This window comes from Neolamprologus brichardi, chromosome 17 (assembly GCF_056152115.1).
Source record: "Neolamprologus brichardi isolate AB-2024 chromosome 17, ASM5615211v1, whole genome shotgun sequence".
Lineage (NCBI taxonomy): Eukaryota > Metazoa > Chordata > Actinopteri > Cichliformes > Cichlidae > Neolamprologus > Neolamprologus brichardi.
Genome location: NC_142120.1, coordinates 26,273,952 through 26,291,350, shown reverse-complemented (window position 1 = coordinate 26,291,350; position 17,399 = coordinate 26,273,952). Strand labels below are relative to the sequence as shown.

General features: G+C 41.2%; 1 protein-coding gene across 1 annotated transcript; it reads left to right on the top strand.

Moving 5' to 3' along the window:
- Positions 1–10,963: 10,963 nt before the first annotated feature.
- Positions 10,964–13,687, top strand: igfbp1a (insulin-like growth factor binding protein 1a). The gene is made up of 4 exons (XM_035910767.2): positions 10,964–11,496; positions 11,619–11,791; positions 12,100–12,228; positions 12,393–13,687. The coding sequence occupies exons 1-4, from the start codon at positions 11,115–11,117 to the stop codon at positions 12,501–12,503; spliced, it is 795 nt and encodes a 264-aa protein (XP_035766660.2). The 5' UTR covers positions 10,964–11,114; the 3' UTR covers positions 12,504–13,687.
- The last annotated feature ends 3,712 nt before the right edge of the window (positions 13,688–17,399 follow it).

The following is a 17,399-nucleotide window of genomic DNA, read 5'->3' as shown; positions in this document are numbered from 1 at the left end:
GAACCTCCAACATTCTGATTGGGAGACAACCTGCCCTGCCTCCTGAGCAGCAACTGAAGACTGAGCTGAAATTTCTGAGCATAAACTTGAGTCTGTTTATTACCTTACTGTACACTCCTGCACGTATGTCTTACCAGAGATCATAGATGCACTGTTAACCATCTCTCCCACAGTCTGTGATTCTCTCTCTCTGTCCAGTCTCCTTGTTCCTTTCTGCAGGTATCTCAGGCTGCAGAGCTGCGTGTTCCTGCTCTGTGGTTAGTGGCCTCACCATCCAGCCACGCTTCGATTGTTTGTTGCATTGAATGTTATTTGTTACCTCTACACTCTTTTGTTCTCTCTCGTTGCTTTCTCCTCACCCTGTACCTGGTATTTCCAGACCATTCTTCCTGATAAAAGGGAGTTTTAGTGCTGGCACAAAGAGGATTACTGGATAGTTGGAGGTTCCATTTGTAATTCTATAGAGCCTTTAAAATATAAAGTTCACTGTGATTACTATTATTGTGCATGAAGACAATAATAAGTACACAGAAGTAATTCAAGCACCTTTTCAGTTTTTCAAGAGAAGTAGATAGAGAGTAGCATTATTCAATTGAATTCAATTTTATTTATATAGCCCCAAATCACAACAACAGTCGCCTCAAGGTGCTTTATCCCTCCTCTTGTGTTAGCTTTCTGTTATCATCTCTTATGTTAACGGGTCGGTTTTGACCCGTGAATTAAATCAGTTATAAAATACACTAAAAACAATAAGTGATCATCCAATTTGTTTCTCATCTCTTGGTTATCATGTTAGGCTTCCTTATCCATGAAAATGTTGGTTTTAATACTTTTGGTGTGGGCCTGTGGGTCTTTTTTTGTCACTATACCCCTCGATTTTAATTAAAAAAAATTGTAAAATTAACCTCAAGAGAATCATATTAATAAATAAAAGGTTTTTGTGTTACCTGACTATTACTGAGGGGTATAGGACACATCTCTTAAATAAATCTGTTTTATTGATTTTTTTCATTTTAAGATTAATTACTAAAATGACATCTATGGTGTTACGGGTCAATTTCGACCCATAGATATTTACATCAAAAAAAGACAAAAAATTTTGTTGTTTTTTAGCAGTAGACCTTTAATATAAACTGAAAAAAAGAAAAAGTCCACTCCTCCTTTCTTTTGGTTATAGTCGTGGGTAATTGTGGGCTTTTTATCACTTCCCAATGATACAGTTACACCTTTGTGAAGTTCTTGTCCGAGATCATATCTGGTAAAAAATAAAATAAAATATCACAGCTGATATTGTGATCCTGCAGTCCAGTGGTCACATCGAGGACCACACATTTTCATTGTTTCTTCTCAGGGGTGCCACTCACAGCTTTGACTGTGTAAATCTGTACATTCCAGCCATAGTTGGTTTTTGCATCACAGGCTTCCCAGATTTTTCTGCCGTATTTCCCTGGCTTACTGGGTATGTATTGCCGCATTTTCCTCGAAAAGTGGACAAGACGTTCATCCACTGTCACCTCTGGCCCTGGGATGAACATCAGGGGAAGAAGCTGCACCCATCTCTCCCAGACATCCCTGATGGGAGCAAGCTTGTCAGACCTCGGTCTGGTCTCTGTGTTGTCAAATCTGAGGACTCCTGAATCAAATGTGTGAAGTGACATCGTTGCCCAGAAAATGATCAGATGTGGCCTCTTCCGGGGCGCGGAGGGCCCTCGGGCCTCCGGCCTCTGTGCCTGCGGCTCGGTTCACTCTGGCACAGCTGGCTGCCGGCGGAGCCGGCGGGCACGCCGGTGCAGCCCCCTCTAGTTTCTGCCCGGTGGCTACTGGGTGACCCCTCGTCTGGGTATCCTCAGCCCTTCCCATGAAGGTGGCACGGATGCCCCTCCGGTGGTCCTCCTTGGGCTCTTGCACTCTGGGACCTCTGGATGTCTGGGGCCTGGATCTCCTCCATGCCTGCTTCATGCCCTGAGGGACAGGGCTATGGCTCTCTACATCCTCTTGCAGACCATTACATGGGGAAACCATTTGAATACAAGCGCGCCGACCCACACAGGTGTGCACACAGGTGTTCACTGTTTGTAGACTTAAATCACACCTTTCTTGGCTGCTACTTCAAAGCACATTGTGCGCTGTCTGTCCTGCGTGCTGCACAACAACATTCAATATTTAGTATTTACTGCTGTTTACACTTAGCTAGATTAATGCGATGGTGTTGTGTATAGTATGTTGCTTTGTTTTGTTTTTTTGTTTTTTTTGCTTGTTTTCTATTCTTTTTCTCTCAACAGGTGATCCCGGAGATATTTTTTCCCCCCTTTCTCACTGTCCCTCTCCCCTTCTGTTTTTCTTTTCCTTCCTCTTTCTTTCTCCCTTTCCTATCCCTCACTCATGTCTGTCCCGTCTGTAACAACTGAAAATAAAATAAAATAAATAATAAAAACAAAGGTCGATCAAATGGACCAATACGGCAATGCCATGATGATCCATTTGGCAAAATAAATCCATTGGGTATCCTTGTTGGTCTTCAGACAACAATTCTGACGGCTAAAGAACCAAATGGGACAGGCAAAAAAAAAAAGAAAAATGATCAGATGTGTCTGTGTCTTCTGGATGATAATCCACATTGTCTTCCTCCTAGAAACCTGCCCATCTGAATCGCTATGCTGCTCTGTGTCCTCTCCTTCATTTTCACCAAAAATATGATGCAGAACTTGGCTCACTGTGAATCTTCTTCTCATTTTTGTATGCTGCAAATTGTAAATGTGCACTCTGGAAGTCAAATGGCCACTCAAATGAGTAAATTCTTGACATGTCCCGTCTTTATTTTGTTTTGTTTTTGTGCAGGTATACTGCAAAAAACACGCAAAATAAGAATCCCCTAAAGCTCATATGATTAGGAGAGGAGCTTGCTGTCAATGTTTTAGCTGACAGTGCACTTATGATTTCAATTTTGGCTTTAATTATTGCTTTATACTCATAATATTATACCTGGGTCGAAACCGACCCTAACAACACAAAGGTCATAATTTCAACTAGGGCATTTTATAATTTAGTGAAAATATTTTTTTTTGTTTTATTTTGTATAAATAGAGGTTCCTGACAAAGTCAAAAAGCCTTGATACAATAAACAAATGTTTGTGATTTTTTTTTATGCATTTGAAATTTAAAATGGGTCGGTGCCGACCCTAACACGAGAGGAAGGTTATGTTGTACAGTAGATCATACAATATTGGATTCAGAGAAAACCCAACAATCATTATCCACCATCCACAGCCATGTAAGAATCTGGTGATTGTTTTGCACCATAAGCTGCAAGTAATAATGTATAGTATGACTGTATACACACAGATTTGCCCACATTGCTGTATCTTTATGCCTGTCATGAAAGGTCGTTCGTTTTTTATTATTGTTATCAAAACACTTCCTTTTTGTTCTTATGTAAAATGAAAAGATAAGACATAATTGAGGCTCATCAAACGATAAGACACTGAATGCATATTTTTTTTGATATGTGATAACCGTAGTTTTTATTATTTTAAAAACTATTTTACCAAAGTAAATAGTCTTCCAGTCACAGATACGGTAGCTAAAGGTATGGGTGTTAGATTGACCAGCTTTAACCAAACAAAATTCCTACTTGCAGAAGTGCCTGGTGGATTTTAGGAGGCTAACAGATGATGTCATCAAGACTGAATGGCTAATTATTAGTTGAGACTCACTGAAGGGAATTTCCATCTCATTCTCTAGTGTGGTTTTTGTCCCGTCTCCCTCCTCTCACACCGCACTGAGCCAGATGGGTAAACTTCCCTGAGCCTGGTTCTGCTGAAGGTTTCTTCCCGTTAAAAGGGAGTTTTTCTTTCCACTGTCACCGACTGTTTGCTCATAGTCAACCAGCTAATTGTTGGGGTTTTTGCTGTATTATTGTACAGTCTTTACCCTAAGTTATAAAGCGCCTTGAGGGGACTGTTGATGTGATTTGGCGCTATGTAAATAAAAGTGAATAATTAAATTGAAATGAAATTCTCATCCCCAAGACATCAATCAAGATGTCAGTGTTATGACGGTAACAAGTGTGGATAATTATGTCACAAGATCTCTTTGTCATTTGTGCCATGGGTCACTGTGTCTGACTGAAACCCTTCAAATAAGCTATTCCTCTGCAGACAAACTGTTAGCTGTTTGACAACTACTCATTCAAGACTTTTTCATATGAAAAGAAGGTTGGAGATTGGTCTGCAATGATTGTTCTTATTTTCCTCAATCATTGATGAATAATAAGATGTTCTAGCTTTACGGAGGGCTTTCTTATAAAGCAACAAACTATTTCTCCAGGCTAAAGGATGATCTTCTAAATTTGTGACACGCGATTTCCTCTCCGGCTCACGACTTGTCTGTTTTAGGCTACGTGTTTGAGAATTATACCAGGAAGTCAAGTACTTCTGATTTTAGGCTCTATTTTTCACAGGAGCTACAGTATCCAGTTTCATACGTAGTGAGGCGGTAAAATTATTAACAAGATAATTTACTTCTGTTGGAGTAGTGTTCAGGTAGCTGCTCTGCTCTGTGTTGGTACAGGGCATTGAAGACGATAACAGTGTTTGGATTATATTCTTAAACTACAGCGCTTTCAGAAAGACATCAGATTTAAATGTTGTCATGAAATGATCAGAACAGAGACGGTTTTCAGGAAACACTGTTCATATGTTAAAACAAGATCTAGAGTGTGATTAAAGTGGTGGGTGGGTTCTTTTACACCCTTTCTTTACTCTAATAGGGACCACAAATTACAAAATGAACAGCATCTAGGATGTAAGAGTTTGCTTAGGTCACAGATCAAAGCAGTCAAGGGCCATTTTCATATAGACTTCTATACAATCGGACTTATTTTGAATTCAGACAATCTGCCTCCTGCTGGACATTGGAAAGAATACAGCTACTTCCACGTTCTTTTCATTTTTCATAGTTGAAAGTTACGTTCCTCTGTTATATGCAGTCTGTGTTTTCAGAATTTGTTTGTATAACTTTATTTGTATAGAAGCTTTTGTCTCAACAAAAGCTTAGATTTGGGGTGAATCCAGGTGCTGCACAGCTGACTGACAAGTAATACAATGTTGAAAAGAGCTGAACAAAGTAAATAAAAGACAAGTATAAATCTCATAATTTTGTAAAGAAGAGAAAAAACAACATGTTATTCAATCAATATTTACTGTGAACAGCCTTTGACTATAAGGCAGCAGGCATTTTCCTCTTGCACAGTGTTTCTTGTCGGGTCCTTTGGGATGATTTTGTTGAATTTGTTATCGTATTCTCGTGTAATCCTGGACTGACTCATGGAGAGAGTACTGTGGGGGCCAGACCATCTGTTGCAGTACTCCTGTGTCATCATGCCACAGATGTTGCCTGATTAATGACGAACACGTGCTGATGGTGTTAATGTGTGACAGATGAGAATCTAAACACATTAAGTGGATGTAAAACTTTTGCACAGTGCTGTATGTAAACCTCAGAGAACTTTCAGCGTCAGCGCTCGTGCAGGTGTGCGTTCCTTGAGTGGGTGTGATTGCAAACAGCCCTGTTTTTCTCATCCCTTCTGTCGTGGAAACCTCCACCCTCCCCCCGCCTCTCCCGACGCCCTCAAGAGGGCAAGGTTTAAATCACCTTAAGTGAATCTGGGGGACCAGCATGCGTGTTTGTGTATGTGTCAGTGTGTGCTTGCGTATATATGTGGGCGTGAGTAGCTCCTGACAGAACCAGACTGTTTTTCCCGTTGCTCTTTGTCAAAGGTAAACATTCCAGTCTTGGGACGTTCAATGCCATGTGCCGTTTGATCTCCTCATCATGTGACACCTGAAAGAGGTGGAAAGCCCTTCTTATCGTGGATCTCCCAAACACAAACCCTGCAGAAAGCACACGGGGAGGGGGGCTTTGTGCTCAGGGTCTCCGGGTTGTTAGGGATCTGGCTGCGTTCGTGTGTTTTTGAAAAAGTAGGGCCGACTCTGACCTGAGATAACGCTGCTCTGTTTGACCAGTCTGCCTCTCTGATCTGACAGCAGAAGAAAACCCCACACAGCCTGGCAGCTACCACATGTAGGTTTTCTATGAGAATACTTCACATGTTTTAATGCCTCATGTCTCTCCCTCTTTATATCAACCTTTAATTACACAGATGTGTGCTTTACAGCTATGTAAGGCAATATCACACAGTATCACAAGGACCAGCTTTACACGGGGGCATTTAGGGGCTTGTAAAAAATATTTTGAACTGTTTAGGGTTAAGGAACATTCTCTATTATTTTTTTAAAAAAAGCAAAGAACATTTGGGTCACATGAAAATAAAAAGTGCAGCCAGCTCCCAGCGACCCTGGAGACCAGATTCCCTCACAAGGACATAGACTGCAAGCATCATCCTGAAATCACAGTTCAGCTGAGGACAGATGCTGCACATACCCCAGGAAACATGACTTTGATGACTTTGATGACAGCGTATTGTTTGAACAGGTAAACTGGCAGCAGGGGAGATAAGTGGCAGTTAACACTAAAGTTAAAAAAATGTTCAGCACAACTTTATATCTGCTCATATGATGACTTTGTTAAAAAAAAAAAAAACAGAACAGGAAGCACTTCACTCCCTGGGAAGTATTTACTTTTAAGGGAATAGTATTGTATTTTGTATCTATTCATGCTGTTTTCTTTGTTCTTTTTAAACATACTTTAAGAAATTTGTAGTGGAGTAAAACTCAGATAAGGGAAGCATGACAGATGTTTACTGCTATTACACAGTGACGCACTGGTGATGCAGGAGTAGGTCATGGATAACAGGTACTGATTTGTAAATAAGTGGACATGGATAACTTGAGCTGCAGAATTTTAGTCTCTGTTTTGCAGATAAAAGACATTTTATGACAGTTTGGGCTAATTTGACCTTGAAGCAGAAGTCAGAGGTCCAAACTAACATTATGTTTATCCCTATATTATTCCTAGATATCATTCCTTATACATCTATATGGTGTCAATATAAACAATGGCAGGAAGAAACATGGTTTTAAATAGCTCTATATAGCATTATTATAACTTTGACCTTCAGGTTAATTTATTGACCTTGAAGGAGAGGTCAGAGGTCAGATGTGACATGACATTTTAAATCATTATACGATGCTTTGTATATATTTTTACAACACACACCACCTTATATTTTCAAAGTTATAAGTTTGTCCAGTTTTTACCTATAAATCATTACAGTAAGCTGACTTCGGAGACCTTGGTGGAAGTAAGTCACATGTTCATGGATCGCTAACATGACCGAACTCTACACCCATACAAGTTTTATCAGAATTCTTTCAAAACTTCTTGATCTATGTTTGCAGACAGAATGGCACGCATGCACACAAAAACTACCAAGAGCAGAACCTCCTTGGTTGCAGTAATAACATTAATAAGTGGAAATGTACTGCTAATAGCACTGGCACTGCATCTGTAAAATAATGTCCAATATTATGAATACTACTCTGCAGCATTATGAATAAAATGATATCGAACTGTTTGAAAACTTGGTTAAAATCCTTTGATATGAAATTATACACTCTTATAAACTATATACTCCTGTAAAGTTTAAAAAAGCTTTATAGGAGTTTTTGTTTTTTAAACTTTACAGCAGGACTTTTTGTTATGCTGACATTGCATTAGATTAATGGGATATTTTATTATGTGCACAGTGACTATGGATTATGGTTCAAAGCCCCAGAGACAGCTGAACTTTTGTCAGGAACATTAAAGGACCTTAGATGTAAGCTGCTTTCCTGTGTAGTAGCTCGTTAGGATTGAACTGTCTGACAGTTTTAACCCTTTATGCACTAGCCTATTTTTTTAAGATTAAAAAGGTGTTCCTCATATTCAGTTAGTAAAAGCTTCACAACTATGAGACCAAGATAAACAAACACAGTCTGTAAGATACTTGGGGCTGAATTGTGATGTTTCTGTTTCCCAGTCAGCTTATCAAACCAACATTTATCTCCTGCCTACTCAAAACTGTGAATTAAATGCAATCAAGTGCAACTCTCAAAGCGATATATGAGATAAATAAAATACAAGTAAACATAAAATAAAATGCTGTACAGCCCTTGCAAAAGAAAAAAAATGTTTTGCCAACTCTAAGTCGAGAAAGGATGCTGTCAAAGGACTTCCTGTCCTGTGAGAGTGAGAAAAAATAAACACCATTAGGACATCCTGTAGGACATAGTGTATAAGCTGCACATGTGCACGTGTTTTATTGGTGAATGGCCTGAATGCTGCCTCTGTCCTTTTAACCCTCATAAAAGTAGCTGCTGTGGCTCAGGGGGTCACCCAGACTTCAGAAGCCATCAGAAGGCCAGTGGTTTGATCCCTCGGCTCCTCAAGTCTTTATGTTTATGTCGAACAAGGAAAAACTAATATGGTCATAGTGCTAACAACAAGTGACTAAAGTGCATACAATAAAGTGCTGTGTGGGAGTAGAGTAAAGGCATTTGAGTACTTAATAAAGTTTTTAAATATCGTACATAAATACCACAATTTAAACCTCACTGGTCTGTTACCAGATGGACTATTGACGTCACCCCTTGGTTTGTCCTGTTTTCAAGCCCTCGAGTTTATAATTTTGGTCATTGTCATCTCATGTTGAAACTGAGGACATCGGACACTCACATCCATACCAACTTGAACATCACACATGGAAACACACACTAAAGTTCTGCTTCACCCTAAAACCAGGGGTGTCAAACATAAGGTCCAAGGACCAGGACTGGCCCGACAAAGACTCTAATGAGGCCCACTGGATGGTTTTTGGAAACGCTTTGGAGGGCATAAATTTTGGATTTCTAACTGTATTTAACATGGCTTTCAGCTTTTACTACTGATAAAGACCATGGCCATTCATATAACAACAAAGTAACTGAGTAACAGACAAACAATTACAAACAATTACACGACAAAAGGATTGCTGTTTTTTAGTATCTCCTATAGAAATATCCTTTTTATTTTCCAAGGTAAAAAAGTGTGGTTAAACTTCTTTACAAGGACAGGGGTGTTTTACCCACTTGAGCTCAAAGTGGGCTGTACGTGGCCCAAAATGAGTTTGACATTCGTTTTTGTAATGGAACCATAATTCACATATTGAATATGTTTTGTTCAAGAAGACCTGAAAGTATCTTCTGAGACCATGAATTCAAGATCAAAAATTTTCCCTTTCAATTTTTTTTCGGGTCAGAATCAGTAATGTAGTCGAGATGTGTTTTCAAAATATGCCAAAACATATAATAAATCTGGGGCTTTATGTGTTCACTTGTAAAAAGAGGTTAAAAACACATTTAAACAAGTGGCCTCCCCAAACGAGAAGTAAAGAAACTCTCTACTCATGTGGACTCAGCAGGGATGATATCAAATCAGAGAAGTTGAGAATGAGTATTTATTGGAAAATGATATAAAATATCACGGAGCACATTGTTTACTGTAGCATATGAATGCAGTATTGAACTGTCACCTTGCTGCTGATTTTTATGTTTTCTTTACAAAATTGTGCGCAAAAAAGTGAATTGGATGTTCAAAATTTCCAGAGGAGGACAACCAGCTCAAATAAACCCCAGGATCTACATATTACATTCAAACAGGACTTCAGCTTGTTAGCTACGAGTCCCCTAAATCTTTATTTCACCCCAGGGCTTGGAGGAACAGAAATCTGGGCAATGAGTTTGAGTGGCTGTTAAACCAATTGGCAGATGATGCAATCTCACAAAGCAGTTACATAGAGATAATGACACCATGCAGGGCATTGCATCAGAAAGTCAGATATTAGGTGATAATTTATCATAGCGTGTAAAGAGGGTTTTTAAATAGGGGACAGTGTGCACTGGGAAAGGAAAATCTTTTTTTTCCCTTTAGTGTGTGTGTGTGTGTGTGTGTGTGTGTGTGCTGGGGGAGGAAGGGGGTCTTTTCTAAATGGAGGGAACATTCTCACATGCACGTCAGCAGTGACAAGACTGAAAATACCTTGCAGCAAGCCGTGAAAATGTGCATGTCGTCCACTGTGGGACCATCAAAGTCCCCAGAGAGCGGCTGGGAGGCCTGGGACGTGTCTGCGGCCACGTCAGGCTAGCCCCCATTCAAAAGCATTGGTCTATTATTATCCCCGGAAACAGATAATTACAACGGGACATTTCCTGGATGAAGCTCAAAGCCGTCTCCAGTGCGCGCGCGAGGGGTAGACGGGGATCTCATACAGAGAGTCCCGAGCCCTCCAAACGGCGACCCCGTTTCACGGAGCTATTTCTGAAACTGGAGTTTTATTATCTCCTCGCAACGCTCCGATGCTTTCTCATGTCAAAATTAGAGCCACCTATTCGCTCTCGGAAGGCCCACGCTCCAGGCGCTCAGCGTGGGCGTGCGTAATTTGCGCCCATTGTTGTTATTTTTTTTCTTTTCCAAAGTTGTGTAAGAAGTTTGTGGAGGACAATTAATAAAAGCCTCTTATGAATGGACCAATTCATGAATAATCAGTGTTGTTCCAGAGGAGGTCATCTGCAGCAAAGCACCCCCCCCCCCCCCCCCCTCCAAAAAACAAGGAACTGTTTCTCCCCTCAGTCAGTTTATGCGTGTCCTCTTTACAACTTATAGAAAAACAAAAATAAACAAGAGAAAAACGGTGCTGATAACTCATTGCCCGCGCCTTGTTACTTTAATGTAGTACTCTGGAGTTCAGTGTGGCACCCGGGTGAGGAAAGGGGGTCCTTGATTGCAACAGCAAACACTGGTGTCGTCACTCATCGGCGGTACACGCAAAAAGCACTGCCTGTTCCAAACTAAATATTGACGCGAATGTTGTATTCAGATGAGCTGCCTGACCGGACGTGGACGGGCCAATCAGAGCCCATCGTATCATTACACCTTCTTTTCAGAAATCATTCATAACGCCGACGCGTCAAAGACTCGCAGAGGAGCCGGCTATAAATACGGCTGCGCGCAACGCACAGTTAGACATTTTCCCAAAATCAAACGAAAGACACAACTGAGGAGCAGGAGGCGACCCGGCTCGTACTTCTGATCATCATCTCTGCTTTGCGCTACATTTCATATTTAGTATCCAGATAACAATGCTGGCCGTGGCTGGATTATACGTAGGACACGTCGTGACGGCGGCTCTGTGCTCCGTGCTGCTCACAGGGACGCTGGGGTCCCCGGTGGTGGGGCCAGAGCCGATTCGCTGCGCCCCGTGTACTCCGGAGAAGCTGAGCCAGTGTCCAGCGGTGGCGCCCGGATGCGCCGAGGTCTTGCGGGAGCCCGGCTGTGGATGCTGCCTCGCCTGCGCTCTGAAAGCAGGGGAGCTGTGCGGGATCTACACGGCGCCGTGCGGCTCCGGGCTGAGGTGCGTGCCGAGACCCGGCGACCCCCGGCCTCTGCACTCCCTCACCCGCGGACAAGCCGTGTGCACGGAGAGCCCTGAGCCCGAGCCCACCCCCGAGCCCCAGACACAAGGTAAGGCCTATCACCTCCACATTCTCCATCAGTGTTTCAGATCATCTCAGCAAACCCTCAACATTGGGATCTTTTACAGTCGCACTCATTCATTCATTCATTCATTCGCGTTTTCTCTCCAGATCAGGAAGAGCCAGAGCCGTTGGAGATGGACAACGCAGCCATCATCTCGGACCCCGGCTACAGCCACTATCTCCCCGGTCACGGCAGGCCGTACGACCCGCGGGCTGCCGCCGACACTCAGGAGAGCATGAAAGCCAAACTCATCGCCATCCGCAAGAAGCTGATAGAGCAGGTACTGACACTGGGTCCGCATTACTGTGCTGAAAATCCTCACTGCGATGTGTTGCTAAAAGTTTCTTTGGGAGGTTTGAGAGAGGGCTGGTGCGCCACAAGGGCGCGCTCGTGTGCTGTTTGAAATAATGGAAAACGTGTGCGTGTGTGTGTCTGCAGACTTATTGAATTTATTGAAGACTTATTATTACAAGTTTGATATGTAGTTTCATGTCAGCCTACGTGCTTGCTGATAATGAGACGTGGCTGATAATACTTTGTTTGTATCGACTGAGATTAACCCATCTCCATCGTGTGTGTGCTGTGCAGGGGCCCTGTCACCTAGAGCTGCAGACGGCTTTGGAAAAGATTGCCAAATCCCAGCAGAAGTTGGGGGACAAGTTAACCAGATTCTACCTCCCCAACTGTGACAAAAACGGGCTTTACAAACCCAAGCAGGTTGGTACCTTCAGTAAAAGGACTGTGTGTGTGTGTGTGAGAGAGAGAGCTCCCAATACCCTGCTGTAATATAATTGTGGGTGAATGAGAGATTTTGTATGTGTGTGTGTGTACCCAACAAAGGCACTGAATAAGAGGGTTTCTTCTTCCCTTTCTCTCCACAGTGTGAATCCTCGCTGGACGGACAGAGGGGTCGATGCTGGTGTGTGAATTCCTGGAATGGCAAGAGGATTTTAGGTTCCACAGAACTGTCTGCAGATGCCGAATGCCCTTAAAGAGATCAACCACTGAAGCAGATCTCATGAGAAGAAGAAGAAAAAGAAGACGCAAGCCACTGATGTTTCCTTTATTTTAATATCTGTTTATTTATTGCTCTTGTCCATGGTGGTGTTTAATTCAGGTACACTGTCATTACGGGACTGTGGGTCCCAACCACCCCGATCCCCTACCCCCCACCTCCTCCTTCTTCAAACACCCATCCCAAAGAGAGAAAAAAATATATTTTTGTTTTTTCTGAAAAGGAGATTTTAATATTAATGTATTTACTCTTCAGCCTTATTTATTTCAATTGTATTGCATTTTATTTGTAATTATTTCATAAGTATTTATATCATCTTGCGTTGCCTTATTGTTATTGTTATATTATAATTATTATTTTTATCTACGTGTATAAAGTGTATATATGTATCTTGGCCCTAAGTAACTCCATTGCTGAGTTGAGCTCGCTCTACCCTTAAGGAGTTGTTTGGAGGTTTGCTTGATGAACCAAGCAAGAACAAAAGCACTGAGTGACCAAATGTCATTTAGAAGTATTTCTGAATGCTGTTTCTTTTTAATGTTCCAGTTTGTCATTGTTTTTGTTTTTGTGTTGTTGCTGTCTTTTTATTATTTTTTGTCAGTGAATGCAAAATTCTCAGTTGGGAACTCCTTAAATACTCAGAAAATGTTCCCCATGATCCCGTGGGGATGCAGATAACATCACAGGCGGCGGCTGCTCACGTTCGGCGCCTCTCAGACGGGTATTTCAACATTTACCTACCTCCGATATTTACGTGTCTGTTGTCACCTGTGTAGATGTCATAAAAAAAGATTTGCTACTTTATACATGTTGCCATTCCTCTCTGACCAACAAGAAAAAAAGAGAAAAAAAAAGCCCTGCTGTGTGCGCTGGCTCGACTCTAGCCACATGCTGCTGTTGGAGAGAGAATTATTGTTTATGTGAGTCTATTCCAAAGTGACTAACTGCTCACTCGTGTGTATGTACACTTTTGTAATTGAGATATAAGAGAGAGAGAGAAAAAATGGTGATATATTTAATAAAAACATTAATCTCAGCTATGTGCTCCTGACATTTCTTTCCCCACAAGCAGGCTTGTTTTGTGCACTGTAAGGTGGAGAAAACATGAGAATAATAATAACAGCTTCATCAGGACATGATTGGCAGAGGCTGTGTCGATGCTCTCCCGGACCACTTTTGCTATATTCAGTGTGTGTTTGTGAGCAGTGTTATCACAGTGATCTAAAGTGGAGGTCCTTTTTCTAACTTTAGCCGGTTCTCTGGGACAAGCAGCTCTGCGCTGCCTTTTGACCTGTTCTCTGTTTGCCTTGGTCGGGCACAGGAATTTGCCTCAACCTCTCATGCCCACTGCCAGCCTGCCTGGCACCACCACATTTATTTTTGTTCTTTACAAATTGAACCTTTGCTTTATCCTTATTGACACATTCCAAGACTGAAGGGAGCCCAACTGCATTCAAAAAACAGGAGCACAAAAAAAATAGTGTTCCTGAAATTAAGATGAAGACAAGTCAGAGAAGTGGGGGAAAAAGACACAACAGAGGCAGCAGATTAAAATGTGTTGCATTTTTATTTAAAAAAAAAGTCATTAAATATTCAAAATCATCTCCTTTCTCAGAGAAAAATAATAGCTGTGTGATTTCTAGTTAGATATGATAAAAAAAAAAATCATTGCATGATAAACTTGAATACATTTACCCGTGAACAGAGAAGAGTCTTACCAGCAAGAAGAAAACAAAAACAAGAAAGGAAAAGATAAAAGGTGACATTACACAAGTGTGACCCTCGCTCTGCTAACAGACTGGGGCAGGATGGCTGGGTGTGCATGGAGAGAACTGACTTACTGAGAGGTGAGAGGTTCACTGGCCTTAAGAAGCAGTGAACTACAATGAGGATGTATCTGAATGTCTGACTGATGTAGATGTGCACAGAGCTATCCAAAGAGCAACAGAAGGAAAAGGTTGATTTAAAAAAAGAAGAAAACATTCATTAGTGATTATATTCCCCAAAGTACACTGAATCATAGACTTTTGCTGTGCAATTGGTGAGTCACTGGTGTTCATAAGAAGTTTGGATCAGCTTATAGTTCTTTCTTATATAAATAAGGTTTTTTTATTTTTACGTACTGTACATGATGTCTAGTCAGACACAAAGCTGGCCAGGAAATAATAATAATAATATATAAAAAGACACACAAATATTAGGGAGGGAATAGCTTAAACATATTTTTATGTGTGTCCTCCCGCTTAACATCAAGTCTTTGAATAGATTGGATATAGCACCAACAGGCTGGTTCTAAGATGTTGCTGTCTGTTAGAGGAAGTTTACAGCCGATGTTTTTTATGCTACCAAGCTACTGGGCAAGCATTCTTTGTCGGCGCTCTCTCCACTTTTCAAGTCTTTACACAGGACGCAGGAGAGCATCAGGGCAGGAAGCTCCTTGGGGAGGACCACACCTCCTCCCTCGGACCCCCTACCACTTGTGTGAATGCATATTTGGTGCCGTGTTCACCTTGTGGAAATTTGTTGGCGTACGATCATACAAGCAAGTTTTTTCAAAGAAACAACAACAACAACAACAACAACCAAAAGAAAAGAGAAAAGAAAGAGTTGCATTGAATGGAAAACTTCTAAAGGGGGTGATCTCTAAGTTTGCTGTCAGAAGTCCTGGTGTAGTTTTGTTTCTTTCTTTCTTACATTTTTTTTCTCCTCCTCCATAGGTTAGTATTGTTTTTTGTTGTTGTTGTTTTTCTAACTGTATCACACTCTTTCATCTGACATTACCTACGAAAGGAATGCAGATGCTGATAGGTCCAATTGTCTTTAACTGCATGCATTGACAAGTAGCAGTGCAGCTAAAGTGCTTTAAGTGCTTGTGCTTGAAGCATGAGGGGCAGCTGGCACCTGTGGCAATGCAAGCCAGTCATACCGGGCTCACCCCGATTAAAAAAAAAAAAAACCTACACCAGGTTGCATCACTGACAAGAGAGGAGTACTGGAGGTGGGCAGGGTGCTGGAGAGAGGAAATTAGGCACACGAATAGGACAAACCTTCCAACAGTAGGGGTGAAGACAAGAGAGGTTGGATGGGCTCAGTGAGAAGATGTATGACAGAGGGGCTGAAGGCCAAAGGGGGACATGGATGAAGACAAGAAGAGCAGGGGCACCAAAAAGAAAGATGAGAAGTTAAACTAGCCAAAGTGATCCCTAAAATTGCAGAGCAGCATGCAAGTGCTTAATACTCCTCTGAAAATATGTCTTTCAGATATCAAACGTGAACCTGTTAGCATGACAGGACACTCTGAAGAGCTTGTGACTTGCTATTGCTGCGGGGACTGGCAGCTGCAGTTACCAAAAAAGTATGCAAAATTCCACTAAACATTCCTGCTGTTGCTACATAAGCCATCTTTCCACTGCTCATTCCCATTGTCATTTTCACTTTGGTTGGCTTTTCACATCAACAAAAGAGTTTTTGTATCATTTTCTTCCACTTTTTATGCCAATTTAGTGGATGTTTTTTCAGAAGCTGGTGAAATTCAATTCAATTCAATTCAATTCAATTCAATTCAATTCAATTCAATTCAATAGTTGCAAAACACAACAACAGTCACATCAGGCGCTTTATACTCCAAGGTAAAAACCCAACAATAATAAAGGGAAAACCCCCAAAATCAGATGACCCCATATGAGCAAGCACTTGGCAAAAGTGGAAAGGAAAAGTCCCTTTTAACAGGAAGAAACCTTGACCAGAACCAAGCTCGGGAAGGAGCAGCCATCTGCCATGAACACTTGGGGGTGATGGGAGGGAGACAAGACAAAATATATACTGAGTCAGAAAAGCTTTTCCTTCAAAAGCAGTTTATGAAGTTTACAGTGCCATGAAAACTTTTTTTCCCCTGATTTTTGTTTAGTTATTTTGCATTTTAATCACACTTAACAAATTTTAATGTTAGACAGAGATAGCCCTAGTTTTCGAGCATGAACGGTCTGTTTAAGGTCACGCCAAAGCATCTTAATCAGACTAGACCTCGACTAGTCCACTGTTTTCTTGAGCCATGCAGAGGTGGACTTGCTGGGGTGCCTTGAATTTATTGTATTGCTGCATTACCTAAGTGCCCTTCGGGCTCAAGGCACAAACTGATGGTCGGAAATTCTCATTCAGGATTTTCTAGAAGAGCAGAAATCCCATTACTTTTTTTTTAATATGAATGGCCAAAACAGGAGGTTCTTATCAATATCAAAAGCCGTCAAACTTATGAAAATACAGTTAAAAATCCAAAACTTCTGTTTGTGCTTGTTTATGGTGAGCAGCAAATCAAACAAGATAAGAATTCTAAATCGCTTCAAGGCACATTCTCATTAAGACACTTAGACACTGAGCCACGGCTCTGTGCTACATGCACACATTTCCGCATCTCTGCCATTCAAAGAAACTTTATATATAGGTTATTTTATGTAATATTCAATACTGAACTGCAAATTTTGTCTTTTTCAGAAAAGCAATTTTTTATTCACTGTTTTCCTAAACACCTTATTTTTATACATTTACTATGAGGGAGAATACGCATCAGGTTTAAGGCCTGGAAAAGTTTGAAAACTTTTGTTTTCCACAATGGAAAAAAAGAATTGGGATCACCTTAGCCAGCTCCTAATTTTATAAATTCTGCACTCAGGTTTGCGTCTCCAATATCATTGAAATGCACCCAGATGCAGCTAAGTTTGAACAGCTTTTTCCCCTTGCTAAACAAAAACATTATTTGAAAACTGCATTTTGTCTTTCCTTTGGCTATCTGTGTCCAATATTAGAATTCATTTGATGACCTGAAACAATTGTGGGGCGATCGTGGCTCAAAGAGTTAGTAGTTCGTCTTGTAACC

What these genes read in the sequence shown, in the direction of transcription:
- igfbp1a (XM_035910767.2), top strand. Translation starts at nt 11,115, where the DNA reads ATGCTGGCCGTGGCTGGATTATACGTAGGACACGTCGTGACGGCGGCT. An exon ending in CCCCGAGCCCCAGACACAAG is followed by an intron (nt 11,497 to 11,618) that starts GTAAGGCCTATC and finishes TTTTCTCTCCAG; the next exon opens with ATCAGGAAGAGCCAGAGCCG. An exon ending in GCAAGAAGCTGATAGAGCAG is followed by an intron (nt 11,792 to 12,099) that starts GTACTGACACTG and finishes TGTGCTGTGCAG; the next exon opens with GGGCCCTGTCACCTAGAGCT.